Below are 21,999 nucleotides of genomic sequence, written 5' to 3'. Positions count from 1 at the left end.
TGCTTTCTTACCTGCTCTACACCACAATACTTTGCTATTTTGTCTACCAGCTCTGACATTGCTTGTACTTCATGAGATTTCTTATTATTCATAAACTCATCTGTTTTGATACCTGTATCAGATTAAGAAAATATATACACAGTGACACAATCTATAATAATAAACATTTGTGATCAATTAGAATAATTTCCAGCCTAAAAGTATCTCTAAGTATTTTTATACTTTAAGGGCAGTAGTTTTTAATTAAAGCACTTAGCAGTTACAAGACTAAACTCTGAATTTACAAATACAAATTTATTTTACAAATAAATTTTAAAAAATCAACACTTTAAAGTATAGTACTTTTAATGTAGTTTTTTTTTTTAAACTGAAGTATCTAATACCTGACCATGTATTAGACACAAGCTATTACCAAAAAACTACTTTTTCATTAAAAAACATTCATTTTTACGTCATTTATCATATTTATCTTTACATATACAAAATATAAAGGCAAGGACAATTAACAGTTACATGGTGCTGTTTCTTAATTCTCCAGTATGTTTGTTCACAGTATCAAGTGGGAGATACCTCAAATAAAAGTTATGACAATGCTGATAAAATTTAAAGGAAGACGCAGTGTTTTTCCCCCTTTATTTACAGTGTGGATAGATTACAGTACTGCTGTCTGTTTTCAGAAGAAAATGACTCAAAATATGTTAATGAGATGAAATCAACCTCTACCACCAGCTTACATATCTACATCCCTCCAACTAAGGAGCAGCTCAGTAGCAGCTCCCTTGTCAGAAACCTTACGAGTTAAATTGAAAGCAATTTTTTTTAAGTCTGGGTAAAGGTAGAAGAAAGAGGACTGCTATTGATGAGCATGCTCTTAGAAAACGAAACAGATCACTATTTTCCCCTTTTCTACTTCTTGCACTGCATGTGTTCATCTGTCCAAAATCTGATCATTAGGCAAAATCTATGTTCAGTCCTTGATCAAACCATGCTGGAAACAGAGCCAGAAGCATTACTTATTTAAAAGAGAGTGGGGAATTGCACTGAGCTCATGAGAAACCTAATGTTTTCTCTATTTCTTGAAAACCCACAGGATCTCTCAATTTCTCAAACATCTGTTTTTTTTATAATAAATTGCTATGACAATTAAAAATCTAACAACTGACAAAAGAAAATAATAGCCTATAATATTTTTAAACAAAACAAAACAGAAAAACAGAAATACATGTTTTGCTAAAGTGTTCACTAAAGATACTCATTTGCTTTAAAACAGCAAAGAGCTCTGTGGCCTCCCAAAAACTCTTGATTTGTAACTATTTCAAATGAAAAAAACAAAAAAATAGAAAAAAAGAAATGTTTTTTTCACTTATCTTTGAACTTTTTGGATAAGCTCGATTTAAAAAAAAAGAAGAAGAAGAAGCAGGAGGAGAAAATGAAGAAACAGTTATTAAATATTTTTAAAGAAATAAAAGATTTGTTTGTCTGGTCTCCAAAGCAGCACCTTCACTCTCAGTCATCATCACATATCACACCTTCTATCCTTTGCTATAATACAAGATCAAATGACTGACATGGTAATATTCTGCAGTAGAATTTCAAACAGTACTTAAGCCAAAGTATTTCAAATGCCAGGGGTAAATCCAGAAACAAGACCCAACTGAAAGGAACTGAGATTCCAGGTAAAAAAAAAAAAAATAGTGTGTTCACACCTACACATATATTTATCACCTTAGTTACTGAAGTTTCTAAACTATTTTTAGACCTACATTTTGCAGAATGAACACTGTCTAGATTTAAGCACATGGAAAATTACACTGCTTGCAGAAGATTACTTTTATAAGTTTTATTTTTGCTGGGTTTTCTGCTAAATGTTGATTGCAACAGCTTTTTGTTTGTCTGCTTGTTTTTAAATTATTTTGACAAACAAGCAAACATATGTCAATCTAATAGGAAAAAAAAAATGTCTGTTTGAGGTCTGGTTTAGATGCCCAAAACATCCTTTTGTAACATAAGAAGAAAGCAAGGCTCAAATACTTTACAGAAGTACTCTGGATGTCAGAGTAAAGGAAAGCTTAAAGTCTAAGTTGTACTGAAACACTGCTTGTTTACATTGTGAACCCTAGCATAAGTAAATGTTTTCCAATTGAAAAACTGCTTTAACTCTACAGTGCTATTTTTATCTACATCTTTAGTTATTACATAAATGAAGTGAGGAGAGACTGCCTTTCATGTATGCCTAAAGCAGATCTTCCAGATCTTTTATATCCTTGCTACCTGTGGAAATTCAGATATACCAGATTAAAAAGAAATTCTCAGTCATTTCATAATTTACAACATCATCTATACAGAAGTTACAGTACTGTAATTTAATTTCATCAGCCAACACTGGCAGGGACTGGGATGACCATATGCTAAAAATCATTGAGACAGTCCATGTAATTTTAAGATAGATTTATTAACAATTACTGCCCCTCTCCTTATATCAGGTATATAAGAGGTATATACTGGCTTGCTCCACTTGGGCCAGGTTCTTCTGGATCTTTGTGCTCAATACAAGCAACCCAGTGGGGCAATGAGGGTCACAGAGAACTTCATGAGGAAGGAATGGAAAAAACACATCACATTCAGAGTACACTTAAATTTTGGAACTAGTCTTTTCAGGTAATCATTCTAAGTAAGAAGAGTAATAAGTCTGCATCAATATGCTGAAGTTAGAGAACTACAGAAGCAGTTAATTTATGCAAGTAAGTTAACCGATACTTTGCCAGTTCAATACAAAGGTTTTGAATTATAATACTATTGTATATGTTCAGAACATTAGAACATTTTATTTTCTCAGTAAAGTACCATTAGAATTACTACACCACAAAACCAGATCCCAGCTACCTAGCAAAGCAGAACTCCCTCAAGACACAGAACAAAATAATTAGCAATTGCCTTATTTTATGTTTCATTCTGCATGAGAAAAAGATGAAACAATCCTTGTATTTTTGCTTGAAAAAGCTAATCCAAGCATGAACTCAAGTACATGTATAACAAGGAAGAACTACAGAATTACTGAAAATTAAGCAGAACACAGAGAATGAGAACATAATGAAAATGTTAATAGCTAAAGAGCAAGCAAGAGGAGAGCAGCACAGAGCTGTCAAACAAGGAAAAAAAGGCTCCAGGTGGAAAAATAGCAGAAGGAAAGAAGTCAAGAACTAAACTTACAGCAAGATCAATGCACAACAAACCATTAAGACTATTTTAGCTACTTCAGTAATTCTGAAGAAATCTAAAACTGGGGACACAAATATGAAAAATGGCAAAATTGGAAAGAGAAGATTGCTGTAAAAATAGGAGAGATGCCTAATGTATCTAATCCCATTAGGGATGGGAGTAAGGGATGGGATGTAATCCCATCACTTAGGATGGGAAACATCAGAGGCATTTTAATTTATTACACTGACAAAACACACTAGAAAGCAAAGGCTACTGGCTTAGAGTCTGTCTCTGAAAAACTAATGAGAAATCTGAAAGATGGTGACAAACCTATGACTGAGGATTCCATAAAGGACAGATGCAGTGAAAATGACAGCAGTCAAAGCATAAATATAAGTTCATCATCCAAAACAAACAAACAAAAAATTAGAAGGAAGACTTCCAATATAAAGATACCACCTTGAGAGTGTTTTCAGCCAATCTCATCAAATACAGAAAATGAAACTACTCTAGTTTTAGGACACGTATTTGGTACTGCTCCAAAAAACACAGAATGAATAAAATCAGTTCTTTTGAAATATCAGACACTTACTGGGCCACATTCAGTTAAATGCCCGAGCACATGTGTAACATTAAACAAAAGTTGTGTGCAAAAAAAACCCAACACCTGAAGAAGTACGGCTTCCTGCCTTTAGGCTGACTTAAAAAAAAAAAAAAAGAAAATGAAAAAAAAGAAATACCAGCAGTCATAATTTGTGTTGCTGTGGGAGAAGAAAAACAAAGGGAATTAACGAGATATTTCATCTGTATGTGAAATAATCATGTGTCTGATTGTCTATCTCAACGCCTCTGAAACAGGGAAAATCTCAGGGAAAGTCTGAATGCTGTCACCCTTCTGCTGAAATTTAAGCACATGAAGCCGCTTTCTAAAAAATGGCAATGAAGAAATTATCTAAGAACAAATGAGATTTGAAGTTGAGAAACATGTAGGAAGGAAATGTGTGTAAGAACAAAACAAAAAAAAAACACACAAAACCACCCTCTGGAACAAAAACTCTGCAGATCCTGTAGTGAGAGAATAAAAACTGAAATATAAATGTAAATATACCACTTGCTCCTTGGCTGTCTCCTCTCAGTGCTTCAAGTATATCTTCTAATGGAGTACACACTCCAAGGTTGGGCAAAGAATAATGCCTGGCAGCCAGGGCAAATAAGTGTACATTGATAAGTTTCTTGGAGTTTTCACAAAACACGTCAGAAAATGTGTCGTCATCTGTGTGAAAAAGAAGAGATTTCTATTAGAAATGCTTAGCACCCCCGCAGCAGTCTCCTCATAGAACACAGAGCAAAAATAAATACATGGTATCAGACAGAAGTAACAATTTATTTCGCATGCAAAAATTTGCTTTTATTCTACAGCTATTTTCCTCCACTTTCAGGGTGCAGGTCAAGATTTGCTCTGAACTGAACTAGTGCAAATGTGGAAAACTAATACTTTAGCAGAGCTATTTTAATATAACCAACAAGATAATTCAGTAAACATTATCACTTCTGTTTACAAACCTGCTCATTATGCCTTTCCTAGTTATCTCCATTTGACAATATATATATGCTATTAAATATTATTTTATAAGAATTGAAGCTGTTCAACATAAGAAATGTTTTGACTTAAACATATTACATTTACATCATTTTCAAGCTCCTTTGTAGCTGGTGAGGCACTGGAACAGGCTGCCCAGGGAGGTTGTGAATGCCCTGTCCCTGAAGGTGATCAAGGCCAGGCTGGATGGGGCCCTGGGCAGCCTGGTCTAGTATTAAATGTGGAGGTTGGCGGCCCTGCCTGTGGCGGGGGGGTTGGAGCTTCATGATCCTTGAGGTCCCTTCCAACCCAAGCCATTCTATGATTCTATGGTGAATCTGTGGGGAGAATTAAATTAATTTTTATTACCAACCAGGTTTGAGCCAAAGTTAAATTCCAGTGCATATTTTGTTTGACTGAGGATGAAACATTTCAGTCTGGCATTAGTTAGTTCTTTAGAAAATGTTCCCTTTTCAAAAATGTACATCTATTTTTAAGTGAAATGTACATTGGTAAGAATCATTTACTAAATCTGCAATTGCTTTGTATTTTCTAATTCCTCTGTATTTTAGCTAAACATATTTGCTGAACTCTCTATAGTTTTGGTAAAAGTAATTTTAGATCTCTAAGCACTTACAAATGTTTTATAATAGATTACAACTAGCAAGACCTGCAAACAAACTGAATACTGATTTTATAAATATTTCCTGGTTTGTCTTTTCTCCCACGGGTAGATAATGAGCAAGTGCATACCTCGCACAGCAACCTTCCAGAATCTGGCCTGCCCACCTGTACAACAAAGGATAGAGCTATTCTTTATCCACCCCCTTTCTAATGCTCTTAATTTACTTTCATGAGTAGTGATCACATATAAATTTCAGCCTATTGAAAACAGTCACAAAAACGTCAACACATTTATTTTCACAGTGTAACATTACCAAGGCAAGAGTTACTAAAAAAACATTTAGGACTAAGAAAGCATAAATACTGTCTAAGCTATAACCAGAATTAAATTCAGTGCCTGCATAGCACTTCTTACAATAACTCTCTGATACAAAATCAAAAAAGAAAGCCATTTTTCACTCTAAATGACTGCTTCTTGTTTGAACTTCTGAACATTTGCTAATTTTTAGTTCATTAACCTTCAAGAAAGACGAAAGTGAAACACACGGACTGCTCCAGAAGTAATGCCTCTTGTTTTATTATATTGACCCACAGCTATATATATTATACAGCTTATTGGTGTATAATATATTGGAGACTTGCATCTTTAAATGCAATATAATTACACAAACAAGCTTAGGACAGAATCATAGAGTATTCTGAGTTGGAAGGCATTGACAAGGATGACCAAATCTAGCTCCTGGCCTCACAGAAAGCCACCTAAAATCAAACCACATTTCTGAAAGCATTGTCCAAATGCCTGTTGATCTCTGGAAGCTTGGGGCTGTGACCACTGCCCTGCAGACCCTGTTCCAGTGTCCACTCACCCTTTGGTGAAGAACCTTTTCTCAGCCCCCAACATGACTTTCCTCATTTCCTCAGGCCCTGTCGCTGTCACAGACAGCAGAGCTCAGCGCTGCCCCCTCGCTCCTCTCATGAGGAGCTGCAGGCTGACATGAGGCCTCCCCTCAGCCTCCTCTGCTCTGGGCTGAACAGAACAGATGACATCAGCCACTCCTTACATGTCTTGCCTTCCAGACCCTTCCTCATCTTGATAGCCCTCCCTTAGACGCTCTCCAATAGTTTTATGCCCTTCTTGTGGTACCCAAAGCTGTCCACAGCGCTGGAGGTGAGGCCACACCAGCACAGAGCAGAGTGGGACAATCCCTCCACTTGCCCGGCTGGGTACTGTTGGTCCCTCTGGCTGCCAGGGCACACTGATGATTCATTCAACTTGCCATCAATCAGCACCCTCAAATCTCTTTTGGCAGGGCTGCTCTCCAGCCTCTTCTCCCCAGCTCTATACTTATATGTGGGGTTACTCTGTCCTTAGTTGGTATACAGTTAAATCCCATATACAGATCATTAAAGAGAACTGGCCCTGAAATGGAGCCCCAGTAGTGACTGGTCACCAGCCTCATGTAACCCCATTTACTATAACCCTCTGCACCTGAGCTGTCAGCCAAAACCTAGCTACAGTAGAAAAAGATAAATAGAAACAATCATACACATGCCCATCTTACACCACCCTAACCTGACAACACTGTGAAAAAACATGAAACCTATACAGGAAGATATTTACCCTAATTTTTCCAAGCTACCTTTCAAACAGCTCACAAAGATCAACAGCAGAAGCAAATATTCTGCAGATAACAAATATCAAGGGAAACCACATCATGCTATGCCAAAAAGTAAGACACATCTCTGCAGACCCTCTCCACACTAAAAGCAGTTGTTGGACTACTTACTATTTACAAACATTAAAAATTGTAGTTTTCTCAAACTGTTTCTACTCTGGTTGCTCTCAAGACGAAATCTAATATGTCTTTTAACCAGACAGTCCATATACTTGCAAATAAATCTTTGGAGGACAGAAACATATGCCAAAAAAACGAAATTGTAGTACAAACAGTAATTTACAGTAAAATATGAGAATAATTAGGCAGAGATTTTCTGTGCCTGTGTCCAATTTGCAGAAATCATGATAAACAAGATGCAATGTGGCAAATGTTAGCTTTTAAATGTATAAAATATATAAAATGGTTTTCTGTGTCTAAAAACAGATCTGAAAAAAAATATATAGTGCAGCTGGAAACAAGGGTTCTAACCTTTATATTGCCATTATAATGAAATATCTGATGACTGTCTGAAAATATTCTTTAAAACTAAGTTGCAAAACATGTAACCTTCCTCTTGCACACAGTATGTACAACAGAATTGTAATTTGTTGCTTATCTATCTCTAAGAGAAAACTACAGCTCAGCACGTGCATTCATCAAAATCCCTATAGTAAAATAACATATTGTGCAGAATAACAGTTTTGTGTCAATCTCTAGTAATGCAACTTTTTTATTTGCAGTCGTGTGAATTTGAACTGATGACCTCACATTTCTAAATCAATTCTGTCAAACGTAGCCTGTGTTCCCCCTTAATTTCACTTGGGATTCTGGAAAACTTCCATAATAGTGTTGGGAATGTGAGCGTATATATGCACAAACTCTTAGAGAGCAAAGGTTTTACCAGATGAAATCAAAATGCCATTTTACGCACACTGTGCGTAAGGTATTTGGGGTACATGACTCCAGTGTCATTTGGACATATGGAACAAATCTCTTCTCATAGCTACACCTTCTCACAAGAAAAAGGTCATTCTGTGAATGACAGAGTGTAAGGAGAGCATTTTAGTGCTCATTTCAAACTATACGTATATAACTAATGTTTAAATATCTGATAATTTTAACATAAGAAACATAGGCTCAGCAGGAAGGCTACGCACTCTCCTAAAACATGTGCTTCATTTTAGCCATAAATTGTGTCCTTTGATCCAGTAATTCCTGTATTAGATTCTGTAACATACACCTTGAATATAGCTCAGAAAATGATTTTCCAATTTTAAATTCTATAACGCAATATTCTACCTTCCTGACTCTCTCCTTTACAGGCCACCACGTCAGTGTCTCAATCATTTCATGGGCTATCCCATACATACAGTTAGGATTAAGGTAATTTTCCTTTACAGTTTTCTTTTTGATGACTTCATCCAAATATCCGTTTTGTTCTAGATTCAATTACACTCAATTTTATGTTCCTACTATTGCTTAAAATCAGCTCTGACTCTGACATTACCTCTGAAATATACTTGACTTAAAGGTTTTGCTCACCCCTTCCCAACGCTTTTGCTTGCTGACTGGATCTTTGTCTTGTTTCCATCTGGCTCCCAAAGGTAATTCATAACCCAGTGTCTTTTTCATGCATAAATAAGCTCTGTTTTTTGTGTTTTTTTTTAAAGCAGTCTTACAGTTAATATTTTGAAGGTCTTCAGATCCCAGAGACAAATGTTACAAGTGATGTCGCAATTCACAGCTCTTCAATCACTTTCCAAATTCAAATTATTATCTGTTTGCCATTTATGCCAAAATGTACTCAGCTCCACATGCTGTTTTTTGTGGACCCTTCCATTACACTCCACATGTTCTTCTGTCTCATGTGTCATTTCACATGCCATGTTCCAGAACTAACGCTACATGAGAGCTATCTGCGCTTAACAAGCTTTGGCACAATACAGTTCTTTCCTCTGCTACATTCTTTGTGAAAGATTTTACCTTAGTTTTGATGCTGATCTCTTTGCCAGGACTCAGGTCCCCAAAATAACAAACCTTTCAGATGCTTTATCTTCATTTCTCTACTCTGCCTGAGAGCGTATTATCGATACGTTTCCCTTTTACATGGAGAGCAGTAAATTTACTCACAGAGTTTCATAGCTGGCCTCCTCTTGAGTTACTTGAAAATTACTAAAAATATGAAGTGCTTCTTAAATAGCTCTTGTCAGAAATAAAACTGCCTTCTGTCTTCCTTTGCCAGGCACTCATTATAACAGACATATAGGAAAGCCACGCTTAAGTCTTTTCCAGCTGTCCTCCACATTTCCACAGTTTCAACATTTGGAGGACTTTTAACAGTTACATCTTTCCACTCGTATGGATTTAATTGAGATGTATATTTGTTCAACTTTGCTCCAGTTATTCAGAAATTAGTCCGAGGGAAGGTGCCTGCCAGCTGGGAGCTTCATGCCATTCCTCACTCTAAAGGAACAGGATGACAGTTTGAAATGAGACCATGACACCACCTAACATTATGAGAGCCTCTCTCAGTTCCTCACACCGAGGTGGTACTGTGAAGGTTCCAAAGACGTCGCAATAACTGGAGTGAGGTGAATGCTGCTGGTGCACATACAGGCATGAAGGACCAGAAACGGCTCCAAGAAGGCAGAGCACCGGGCACAGCACTGTGGAAACGGCTGTAGAAAAGCAGCTGGTAAAGGTGGAGGAATAAAGAGCAGCTCAGCAGAGTGGTGTGAGATTCTCCTTTTATTAAAGCAAAGAGAAACGACTGCCACAGAAAGGAGGAGACCAAAGAGGTGTGAGCAGCGAGGACAGAACCTGATAGTGCCTACACCGCCTGAGACACCACACTGGGAAGCAGTAAGCGCGCAGGTGTCTCCAGGTCCCTGCCCAAGCCCCACCGCTACTCCCCGCCGCGACTCACCCCACAGCACGGCCGCGGAGCCGGAGGCCTCCGGCAGGGGGCGCCGCAGCGCCTGTAGCACGACCTCGGGGCGCGCCGCCACCAGCTGCTCCCACAGCCCGCGCACATAGAACTCCGTCGTGTGGGCGCGGCACAGCGGCAACGCGCGCGCCAGGAACCGCGTCAGGCGCCGCAGCGCCTCCTCCGCCTCCGCCGCCGGCAGCTGGGCCGGCAGCGCGCCGCGCGTCCGCCGCATGGTCCCTCACGACTACTGCCCGCCTCACGGCGCCGCCGGCGGACGGGCAGGCGGGCGAGTCGAGCGCCGAGTGGAGGCGGCGCGCCGTATTGACGTAGCGGCTGCGCGACGCTGAGGGAGCGATGGCGGCGGCGCGGCGTGCGGTGACCGAGCACGGGGCCGTGGAAAGCGTAGGCGGCGCGGCCCGGCGTCCACAGCGGAAGCGGCTGTGGAGGCCCACGGCAATACACGGCCTTTTGGGGAGCGTCCAGCAGGGTGAGCCGGGCTGCGGGCGCGCGGGTGTCAGAACACTGATGCTAATCACGCTGCCGGCTTATGGAGGTTACACAGCTGAGTGGCTTCCCTGTGTCATTGCAGCCGTGCAGACTCCATAAGCCCGCTGCGTTGCTAATATCAGTAGCATAACGTGTGCTGTGTTCCATAAAGTAGCGTGTTTGCAGTGGTGGTGAAGTTCAGGTGGTAATTCTCAGTACAGATGCTCCAGTACAGATGCATTTGACTCCCTTTATCCTTGTGTTTACAGGACGAGGATTTGCATTTCGGAGAAAACAGAAGATTGAAAGAAAATATAGGAAATTACTGAAGAAGGAGCAGAAGATCTGTTCACCACAGGCTGATCAGTTCACAGATACTTACCCAGAGCATCTGAAGCACCTCTACCTAGCAGAGGAGGAGAGGCTTAAGAAACAGCACAAATCTCCAAATCATTCAGTTCTATCAGAAGAAAGGCTTAATAAAGCAGTAGAGTAAGTCATGGAAGTATTTCTTTAAAAATAATGGTTTTTATGCTTACGGAGGTACTTTAGATCTTACAACTTATGTGGACTTCAGTATGATTATTTGCTTAAAAAAATGCAAGTGGGCCTTCAATGTTTTTCTGAACTGTTAGAAAATGTAAAGGTACAGCTTTGTTGTGTTTACATTAGAATCAGATTAATTGATGGTGTTTAGGATTTGATTCCAGAGTGTCAGCCAATTTTTATACTATTTATCATAGAATCTTAGAGTTGTAAGGGACCTTTAAAGATCATCCAGTCTAACTCCCCTGCACTGAACAGGGACATGCACAGGTAGACCAGGTTGCTCAGAGCCTGGTCCAGCCTGACCTTGATTGTCTCCAGGGATGGGACATCCACCACCTCTTTGGGCAACCTGTGCCAGTGCCTCACCACCCCAATTGTAAAAAACTTTTATTTCTTATGTCCAATCTAAATGATGTCTTTTTGTCAACATTACAGGGAGTAATGTAGGTCTTTGAATTCTAAACTCTGTGTTCATTTAAACGTTGGGAGAAAAATACACAAGAGAGTACAGAGAGAGGCAATCAGATCCAAGCCCTGCAGTAGGAGGAAAGTAGAGTTGTGTGTGGAATGGGCAGTTAATTCACATAGATGTCTGATGCAAAACTTAGGCTTTTCTTCAAACCAGATTTTTTTTTTAATTCTACCTAGTGTCATGATTATAAACAAAATTTGTAATTTTATATGAATGTGGCTGCTAATGTGCAAGGTGCAGTGACACTGTTAGGTAGGCTTCAGTGCTCTGCGGGGATATAAAATAGGGCAGTAGGGCTTTGATTAGATAGTTCTGTTAAAATATTAGCATATATTGTCTTTTAAGTGGTTTTGCAGTTCTGAGGTGGGTTGTCATTACTCAGTATTGCCACAAGATGGAGACCAGAGCATAACAAAGATGTATATTTATTTTTTACTTCAGAAGGGTTGTAGTTCATAAAACTATGAGCAAATCTATTCACTTACTTTCTTGATTTTCTACCTGAGATTTCTGAGATGATGATGGTGAATTCTCAAAGCCTTTTATTATGAACAGTAGACTAAACAAAAACTCATTCTGTGAACAGCTGTTAAATATCTAGCAAGACATGTTTTTCAAGTGTGAGATGTTTGATAACACACTGTTTACGTAAAGGATTTATTGTGAATCAGAAAAAAAATAAAAAAATAATAATATTAAGCAGAGACATCTGTACATCTGTAGTAAATAACATGACAATAAGTGCCAGACAAATGGCACTGTGGGAGTGTTTTTTGTAGAGTTTTCTTCCGTGAGAGATAACTTCTTTTTGAATTTGGGAAGGAACATAAATTCAGCTCTTAATTTCAGAATGTTAAGGGCAGTAATATACTGTATATGCCATCTTCTTCAAGAAGAGTTTTAGAAAGGCATTGCTGCTACTAATCTTTTTCACTTTGCCATGTCAGCGTGAACTCTGATGAGCAGTTTGCTGACATTTGCTTGTCCTCATGTCTCTGCAGTTGTGTACATGTGCTGGAACTAGAAGGAGATAACACAGCTCAAAGTTAGTGTAACAGTACAGCTTTTCAAGCTCAGAAGACTTTGTATGATGGAGAGAAAAATCCTTTTAGGTGGTGCTTAGTCTTCATATATGCTATTCACTGAAGATCCAGCAAATAAGATGTGCATTACTAAAAGTTCCAAACAGTCCATTCTTCAGTTCACTTGAAATGAAGAAATCTAGTTTGCTGTGTTGCTAGATGCTCGTTACAATACATGACACCAAATAGCATTACATGTAAGAGTAGTGCAATTAGGTATTCAGACAGCATAGAAAGATGAGCTTTGCTATTATGTAATCTGTAAATCTATATTTCTAATTAACTTCACCCCATATGCAAAAAACAGTGCAAGACTGATTCTGCAGCGGTTATCTGCAGTGGTATAAGTGGTGATGAGCTATCTGCAAGCAGGCATATTTGAATTTTGTATACTTTTTCTTACAGACCAGTTACAACTGAAGGAAAGTTTAAGAAAAAAACATCCAATCAGAAGGCAAAAGAAGAGTATGAGAAAATACAGGCTGAGCGTGCTAAGAAGAGAGAGGTAAATATTAAACAGAGATCATTCTGAATTTTAGGCATAAAGTAGTTTAATAGTATTTCCATCTGGATTCAATAGGACCATGGGAGAGGAGTACAGATATTGGTGATAATTCAGTCTTTTTCAGCTTGCTGTTGATGTGCAGGCATTCAGGTCTTTGGAATTATGACTCTTGGTTCTTATTCTTTGTCTTGCACTTGCTGTTAGAGGGATTTTATTAGGTCATTTATTTCATCAAGAAATATTTAGACCTTCATTTATTTGGGGGTGTTATTTCTAGTTAATTTTACATTCCAACATTAGATAATATTCTTTCTAATTTTTGTACATCACAGAAGCTATTTATACCATGGAAGACAAAAATATAATCGATAAACTTAGGATGTGTTTGGATGTTCTGCAGAAACGTCAGCCTCTGTGGTCATCATGGCATTGAATTGCAATTAATAAACATGATAAGAAGAAGCCTTAAGTCTGATTTGTGATGACTTGCATAGGACAGGATACAAGAGAAGGAAGCTAGTTAGCTTGACCAAACTGCTTACTAAAATTAAGCAAGAAAAGGGATGCAAGCTTTTTGATTAAAAAACAAAACAAAACACAACAAAAAAGCACACAACCCCCACCCTAGTCAACATATTGTAACTATCCACATAGAGCAAGTGCCTCTATTAGTGTTCTGATTGTATGTGTGAAGCATCCTTGACAAGTAGTGTGTCAAGATAGACAAATACAGTCAAAAATTGAATTACATCTTTTTCTTATCTTAGTAAAGGCAGCAGTGTGTTTTGCTCTGAAGAGGACTGGTCACTATAATTTCGGATCTGATTATGCATCACAGCATCATGTTGCTTGTGATACTGTGCTAGTATTGCAAACAGACCACCAAAATATTTCCCATATCATATCTGCCAGTCTCCTGCATATATATCCCGTATCCTAGCACATCTGGGTTAGTCGGAAATTCTCATGGGGTTGCTGACTCAAACTCTTTCAGTCTTGCACTGAAAAGGAGAAGGTGGAAAACTTTGGGCACTTGAGTTGTTTAAGAAAAAAGGTAAAGGAGCACATTTGGCAGAAAGGATGTAGTATATTTTGGGGGGCAAACCTTTTTTTGTGGGATATTCTACTAAGAAATCTTGGCTTTTTTCTTGAAGCTTTAGACAGTATGTATTTTGATTGTATTATGTTCTGAAACAGTCCTAATTAAGCTTTTAAAGTCAATGGCCTACTGTCAGTACAGTACCTGATGACTAGTGCTCTTACAAAAGAGAATATATTGCTTATCGATTTTTTTTCACAGTCATATCTATTTTGTTTTAGGAAGCAGAAAAGAGAAGGCAACAAAAAGAAGCAGCTCAGAGGTTGTACAAGCAAAAGAAAATGGAAGCTTATAAAGTACTGAGTAAGAAGACCAAGAAAGGACAGCCAAATCTAAATGCACAAATGGAGTTTCTTCTTCAGAAAATACAACAAAAGACATAAACCTTTGCATAAATCTCAGTTACAGGTTTTGAGTTACCTGTGGACATTTTATTAAATGACTTCTAGTAAATAATGTCTTTTTGCTTCTTTTCCAATTGTGGAAGACGTTCATACTGAAATTATTTTATTCCTAACAGTCAGTGAGACCTGGTACTTTGAAAATAAATGCTCCATATTACTAAAATTCTATTTGTGTAATATCCTGAATTCCAAATCATTAGGTCTTGGTACCACCTGAACACGAATCTGCGTTCATTTTATAGCTCTTAATACTTCCTGCTGATGTGACTACTACAGTCATGCTTACTGGAGAGGAGCAAAATGAGTGGAGTAAAATGCGACATTTGATAATCTCATGAACTGTCAAGGCGAGGAGTATTCTGTTGGATAGGGTTTGGCACATGAAAACAAAGAATATAAATAATACTTGAATGGCTACTATTCCCCTTAAAACTTAACAAGTCAAAAAACATGTTTTAAAATTAAAGATATGGTATGTTTCAATCATCTTCATCACAAAGTATGTATGATTGTAAACTAAGCGTGGCTTCTTAAATGAGATGGATTGAGTAGACTGGCTGAGTTTTTGTTACGCTGAATATATCCTTTTTTTCTGTGGATTTTTTCTTTATTCTGTGGAATATACGTAGAAAAAATATTTCTAAGGAATTTGCGGAGTTAGACACTGATCTTTGTGGGTCCCTTCCAACTCAGGGTGTTCTATAGTTCTGCAAAATCTTAATCGATTTGGAGATTTAATTAGTGATCTTAATAGAATGAAAAGGTTTGTATCAAAATCAATAAAATTTCTCAGGGCATGCTCTGTAAGATTTACAATACTTTTACCAATTGTAACATAATTATCCCATTTAGAAGTTGATGTCAGCTGCACAAATGCAAAATTTTCCTTATTTAATATGTATGAGAGATATAAACAGTTCTGAATTGTTTGACAAGTACTGTTAATTGAAGAATAGTTTAGGAGTTTGGGTTGGCTAAAATTCTTGTTATGTCAGTATCCTGAGGCTTTTTCCAAATGTAGTTAAACATTTTGCATGGCTTGGCATCTTTTCCTTCTTATGACTTGAATTCAAGTCATAAGAAGAATGTGGGAAATTTTCTGAAATGGACATGTCCATTCTTATAGGAGACAAAGGGAAAAAATGACATACCAGTATTGTTCTGTGCTTTCCTGATAATTGCTGTAATTAAAATAATCACAGAATGGCTTTGGTTGGAAGGGCTCTTAAAAATCATCTAGTTATGATCCCCCTGCTGTGGGCAGGGTTGCCACCCACTACATCAGGCTGCCCAGGGCCCCATCCATCTTGGCCTTGAACAAATACCTCCGGGGATGGGGCACTGTCAATTTTGAATTGCTGTGCACAGAAACAATGAAGAAGAAAAAACAACTTTGACAGTAGCGCACAAGACTTAAAATACTTCATCTAACTTGTGAATAATACAAAAGGAATACCATCCATATAAATTCATGGTTGAAATTCATCCTTTTTTGTTTGCATGTGTCTCTAACCTATATGATCTTTTAAAACTCAGATAAGGAAATATAAAGCCCAAGTGTTTAGAATTGTTACCTTAAAAAGATCTCATCTCAGTTTGCTATTAGCTTAGTTGTATGTACTGGGCACAAGTCTGTAGAGATGTCACCTTTCCCGTTAATGTAGGAAAGATTTCAGAAAACACCAAGTGTTAGACTGAGAATGCATTAGTCCACGGCCATCCTGGATTACTATTACCACTGTAGATACTCGTATGCTGCCTGTATACCAGTATCCTTTTAGAGATGGTGTTCATCTGTAAAGCATTCGGATAAAATATGAATGATGCATTTGAAATTTTTTTTCTCGTGTTGACTTTTCTGTCAAAATATTCTGTACGTATGTTTGATTCTTCATGGAGAGGAGGGTAAGGGTAAAATCAGCTATTTATTTCTTTATTTTGGCATATCTGATTTAATTTTACCACGTTTCGCAAATCAACTCAATAAAACATATTTGTTTTAGCAAATACGCATTCATAATTCACTCAAGTAATTTCATGGCTTCGCATCCTTCCTCCTTAGCAACAAGAACTCTCAGTAGTTGAAGAGTGGAAAAGAACAGCATTTTCTTCCGAAAAGAAATCTCTTTTCACTCATGTTATTCTCCGTTTAAGCTTTAGAAGAGGAATTCAGGATACTAAGTATGTGTTCCATGGTACTGCTTACAAAAATTAATCCTGCATAATTCTAACTTCAGTCGTTCTTCTCTTCAGTCTTTTTACTGTCTATACTCAGTAATATGTAATACAAAACAAATCACGCTTACCTCATTTTCCTTACTGGGAACCAGAAGATGCCTCCTTCTCCTTGTGCTGTGCATAGGACAGTCTGGTCAGGTAGAGCACTTGATCAAACAGTGTTGTGGTGTCTGACCTTGCCCCTGTCATTGCTGGTTTAAAGTAGGAGAGACAATCTGTGTCCTTTCTCTCAATCACTTTCTTCTGTACCTTTATTTGATTTGGAGATAAAAGGGGTTATTAAATATATTATTGCAGACTCAGGTGAGAGATCTTTTTCTCCACTAGAAATTAATTCTTGATATAAGGGTTCTTAAAAGGAATAAAAAAAAAATAAAAAAGCTTAATTTACATATTTGCTAACTCTATATTTTCTGTATTCTGCTAATTATCCATGATGGTGCTGCCCAGTGTGATAATACTTCCTATGCCTGCAGTCCTGCAGCATCAAGCTCCTTACATGAATTCAGCACTAGAGAAACACAGAGATGCAGCAGCTCTGGATGACTCAAGGTCATGAAGGCACAGTAGGGAATCGAACCTTTGCTTTCATTTACATAGCAGCAGTGTAACAGCTGACCCATCATCTATTTTGGAGAAAAGTATTGAAAAGTGGAAGGAAGGAATGGTATGGGGAAGGAGATAAAGAGCTAATTACTTTTTCATCCATTGTTTTCTAGGAAAATGGTCAAATGTGAAAGATACGATTTTATGAATGTTGAAAAAGCTGCCACTTTCAACTGTGTCTTTGAAATATGTGAGAAGTGGATTCAACAGGGTACTTAGACCCTTAAAGCAGTCACAAGCTATTTCTGTTTGAAAGTATTATCCACACAAGTACCAAGAAAAGGCCACGCCTTGGACTGTTTGTCCTTCACTGCTGTGAATGTGTAGAGAAGATGTTGAAACATGAAGAGTTGCAAAGTGCTACTACAGTTCTTACAGTCACTCACTCAATTTCTCTCTTCGTTGGCAGTTTGTTTTCTATTCTCTGAAAACCTGCAAATCTCAAGTAGTTAATATCTCTCAGGTACATCGAAGATGAAGCGGAAGTTTGATGTCTTGTTCTTTAAAACTGAGTATCCAGTGAATGCAGGGAACTTTAGAAGTCTTCTGTTTTTTCCTTTCATTATAGACCGGTGAAGCTGTGAATCAGAAATAAGGGGGGAAGAAAGCATAAAGTACAGCACATTCATTTTTTTCTTTCTGGTTCTGGGGAACAAAGTTAGAAGTTTCCCTTGTTTCTTTTGCAGGTGCCTTTTTGGGAAATCCAACAGGGACCTGAATGGAACACCTCATTAAGCTGCTTTGAAGGAAGGAGGACTTTCTCACTCCATATCCATCTCAAAACACTTTTTTTTTCATGCTACTTATGGGAAAAATAAAACAAAAACTTTCCTCCATGGAATGACGTTGGCTTTATGGTTTTTTGTTTGTTTGTTTCTTTCTTAGCTTTACAACTAATGAAATATGCACTCACTAAGAAGTAGTTAAAGAACATGAAGTTAAAATGGTTGCAACCTTAAAGCAGCAGACATACAGCCAAACCCCGACAATCATTAAAAATTGTACTGTTTTAAGCCATCAGTCAAAGAAATTAGAAACAATTCTAAATTGATTAATGGGCAGAAGTGTTGTAAGCATAAAAAAAGAAGTAAGGCAACTTTCAAGCTTGATATGAACTCAGTAAAAGCAGTGTTGATCCATTCACAAAGCTCCCATATAACTGAATTTGAAACATGCTGATTGTGCTGTCTTCTGTGAACATTTATGGCATGAACATTGTTGCCTTCTACCTGGTTTTCAATCACTAGCAATTCTGATCAGTATTTTCAAGTCTGGATTTATTTCTCTCTTTTCCCAAAAGAAAGATTATCCCCGTGCTTATATACTCATATTTTATATACATATAGATATAAATATAAAATATGTTTATAACAACCCACTGATGAAACATATTCATCTACTGAGAAACTACATTTGAGAATTCCATTTTGTGACCTAAAGAGAAAATAAACATTACAAAAATAAATTATCTTAACGCTTTACTAGCCTATTCAGTCCACAATTAATCACTAAATAACGTGATAAGAAGTCACATGTAAAATTAAAATACCAATATGTGAAAAACACAGGATTTTGTTTAGTCTTCTAACTGACATGAGACAGTTTGAGTTAAAAATATCTCAGTGCTGAAAGTGGCAATACTGTTTTTCTAAGGAACGTCTTTGGTTTCTGCTTGCAGCAGGCAATCCTGCTGGAAGCAAGGACCTCTGTATTAAATGGTTACAGCCATGCTGCACCCATTTGCTTATGGAGTGTCAGAAGGGACACTTGAAAATGTGCTCATTTTATACTACTGGCTGCATATATTTGGAGCTGAACAACAATCAAATACTTCTATTTTTAACCACGGATATTTGTCTGGTTATTAGAGCTGATACTGTGTTTTAAGCACATCCTTCTAAGCTGAGAAACCATTTATTTTGGAACAAAAAGTAGAAGAAAAGTGCTGTTTGTTAAATATATACACACCATTGAACATTATTGTCTCACTACGGTGTTAAGAGGAGAAATTATGAGTTCGTCTGGATAAAGAGATTTTATCCTCAAGTCATTTAGTTTGTTTTTATCTGTATTACAGCAGTCAAAGGTAACAGCAGGCTGCTGCCAGCTGGCTCTTTTAGCTACTTTTGGCACGATGATTACTTGTATCAGTTATATTTGGGCACTTCAAGGGATCAAGGAGAATTCTGGAGATTTATAGCCTAACATATTCATGCAGGTCTTCATAATTGATGTGATGGTAGTTACCAAACCATTTTCTCCTTGGGAACTAGGGAGCAGCTAAAATTTTTTGATGACAAGAGTGACAGCTGTGACTATGAAATCACACAGCTCATGTTTTCAGTTGGGAAGTGAAGTCTGAAGTGCCCAGAGAGGGAATCATCAGGTTAGTTCCAAGTGGCTTTAATCTATACTGAGGATGGTAGAAACTACAAAATAGATAAGAATAAGACTGGTAGTTCTGTAGCTACAAAAAGTACTTCACTTTGAAGTAGCTGTCACTTATAATTTAGGAAGTGGTGAACAAACAGAAGCATTATGGAAATAAACGCAGGTATATGCATTCAGGAGCTACAAATTCTAATTCTTCTGTGATGCTTGTGAATAGTACAAGTGTTCAGACACACAGCGTACAGAAGTGACTGTAATGCAGTAGTCTGCGCTACATTCTGTAGACTGAAGATTTAACTCCATCTGAGACCCCAGAAAAGAGGCTACGGTGAATTAGAAGCTCTGCTTGCCCTTTGATATTGTTCCATTTTTTCACTGTTACTGTGTTTATTACTCAGGAAAAAGAAGAAAAAAGAAAAAAGCAGTGGACCTACAATAATATTGTTTATTGTTTTTGTTTATTACACCGTGCAATTTTGCATATGATGACTCTGCCACGTAGTGAAAGATGTTCTAAGACACAAAAAGTAGTAAGTAAAAACAGCAGCCAAGAAATCTCTGTAATATTTTTAGTGAAATGGAAGGTGGATTTATTTGTCCTCTTTTGAGAATTTAAAACATTCTAATTCTATTGTTTTCAAGATTTTCTATAGTCAGTGCACCACTAAGGGGCAAATAACTTCATCTCAGTATAGATCATAGATGTGATTCCTAGAGATATATGTATCCATAAGGAGTTTATGGTGATTAGTTCCAATTTTAAGACTCTGAGAGCTAGGCAAGGTAAATCCTATTTTGTTTGTTAAATGAGCCTTTGAAAGGGTCGTCTGGCAACAACACTTAGTTATAAGTCCTTGATGAAAGTACAGCTGCAGATGGCTAGAAATTCATCAGTTCCCATCCTTTAGGGTTTACTGTGTATATACATATTCTGCATTCAGTGCACAAGCAGTATGTCTGACTTGGCCCAGGCTTATCAGTTATAGCGATAAGCATTATGGCTGATCTGTACATGTTTAGAGCATTTGAAGCTTCAAGAAATTTTACTTCATGTTTACATACGTGATATAAAACTGATTTGCTCAACACCCCTGACATTTGGCAGCATAGCATTCAAGGCTTCATCCATGCTCCAAAGACTATGTTAGGACTTCAAACTTCATCAGATAATATTACTGAGTAGAAAATGTCCCCAGACACCAAACATTCAATAGCATTTTCTGTTAAATGAAAGACACATTTATTTTTCCTAATTATAATTGCTTTTGCTTTAGTGTTCTTTTTCAGTTTGCATCTTCTTTTCTAACAATGGCTAAAGTTTAACAAATTTCTGTGCTTAGGAGTATATTTCTGCTAGAGGTCGAACATTTGCAAACATAATGCTATAGTATGTAATACTTTATATTCAGCTGTAGTCATTAGTGTGCTTTTTTGTCATTTCAGAGAAATCTACTGTAAAATAATTGCTTCTTTTTAGTATGGCACAAACATTTAATTCTCGAAAGACGATGCAATGAAAGCTTTTTTTTTATGGTGTTTTGATTTCTTCAATTAATGACCCATCTGCAGCAGTGATAGGGTTGCAAAGCACAAATTCAGGCTGTATCATAATTTCTACTGATACATATTTTTTTCTATTCCTTATTTCACTTGTGGTGGGTTTTTTTTTTTGGTTTTTTGTTTCGTTTTGTTTTTGTTTTTGTTTTTTCTTTATAGATAATATAAATTACACTGGCATTTCAGGTGAACTTTGATTAAATAAAGTAGGCAGAGATTCTTTTGAATATTCTGACATGCTTTAAAATATATTTAGGGCATGATAAACCAATACAAACTAGAATCATAGTGTAATCTGAGTTGGAAGAGACCCACAGTTCAAAGCTCCACAAAGAACCACCCAAAATTCATACCCCGTGTCTGAGAGCAGTCTCCAAACACTCCTTGAACTCTGGCAGCTCAGGGCCGTGCCCGCTGCCCTGGGAAGCCTGTTCCATGCCCACCACCCTCTGGTACAGACCCCTTCCCTACCCTGACCTGCCCCTCCCCTGACACAGCTCCATGCCGTTCCCTCAGGCCCTGTCACTGTCACAGAGAACAGAGCTCAGCGCTGCCCCTCTGCTCCCTGTGAGGAGCTGCAGCCCCCATCAGGCCTCCACTCAGCTCCTCTGCTCTGCGC

The 21,999-nt window shown here is 37.7% G+C and overlaps 2 protein-coding genes across 6 annotated transcripts in view; one reads left to right on the top strand and one right to left on the bottom strand.

Annotated features, from left to right (window-relative positions):
- METTL25 (methyltransferase like 25) overlaps positions 1-10,267 on the bottom strand; it is a 58,908-nt gene extending 48,641 nt beyond the window's left edge. For 3 of the 5 annotated variants that reach the window (XR_005862546.2, XM_416122.8, XM_015283397.4), the window contains exons 1-3: positions 9,989-10,267; positions 4,310-4,474; positions 12-112 (exon numbers count right to left, since the gene is read on the bottom strand). Coding sequence is in view for 4 of the 5 variants with exons in the window: in XM_416122.8 (XP_416122.6) it covers positions 12-112; positions 4,310-4,474; positions 9,989-10,223 (501 nt within the window). In the remaining variant the exon portion in view is untranslated. Of the gene's footprint in view, positions 1-11; positions 113-4,309; positions 4,475-8,604; positions 8,674-9,988 lie in introns of those variants that run through there. The other 2 variants (XM_040706293.2, XM_040706295.2) reach the window with 1 other exon arrangement.
- A 69-nt stretch (positions 10,268-10,336) lies between these two features.
- On the top strand, positions 10,337-16,595 carry CCDC59 (coiled-coil domain containing 59). The gene is made up of 4 exons (XM_015283408.4): positions 10,337-10,478; positions 10,747-10,969; positions 12,986-13,085; positions 14,406-16,595. The coding sequence occupies exons 1-4, from the start codon at positions 10,346-10,348 to the stop codon at positions 14,565-14,567; spliced, it is 618 nt and encodes a 205-aa protein (XP_015138894.2). The 5' UTR covers positions 10,337-10,345; the 3' UTR covers positions 14,568-16,595.
- Positions 16,596-21,999: the final 5,404 nt, after the last annotated feature.

Source organism: Gallus gallus, chromosome 1 (assembly GCF_016699485.2).
Source record: "Gallus gallus isolate bGalGal1 chromosome 1, bGalGal1.mat.broiler.GRCg7b, whole genome shotgun sequence".
Lineage (NCBI taxonomy): Eukaryota > Metazoa > Chordata > Aves > Galliformes > Phasianidae > Gallus > Gallus gallus.
Note: the sequence above shows the minus strand (reverse complement) of the source record. Positions and strands in the feature narration are given on the sequence as shown.

Bases quoted from the DNA above. Each gene is read 5' to 3' on its own strand.
- CCDC59 (XM_015283408.4), top strand. From the start codon at position 10,346: ATGGCGGCGGCGCGGCGTGCGGTGACCGAGCACGGGGCCGTGGAAAGC. The intron at 10,479-10,746 runs GTGAGCCGGGCT...TTGTGTTTACAG, and splicing joins TTTGGGGAGCGTCCAGCAGG to GACGAGGATTTGCATTTCGG. The intron at 10,970-12,985 runs GTAAGTCATGGA...TTTTTCTTACAG, and splicing joins AGGCTTAATAAAGCAGTAGA to ACCAGTTACAACTGAAGGAA.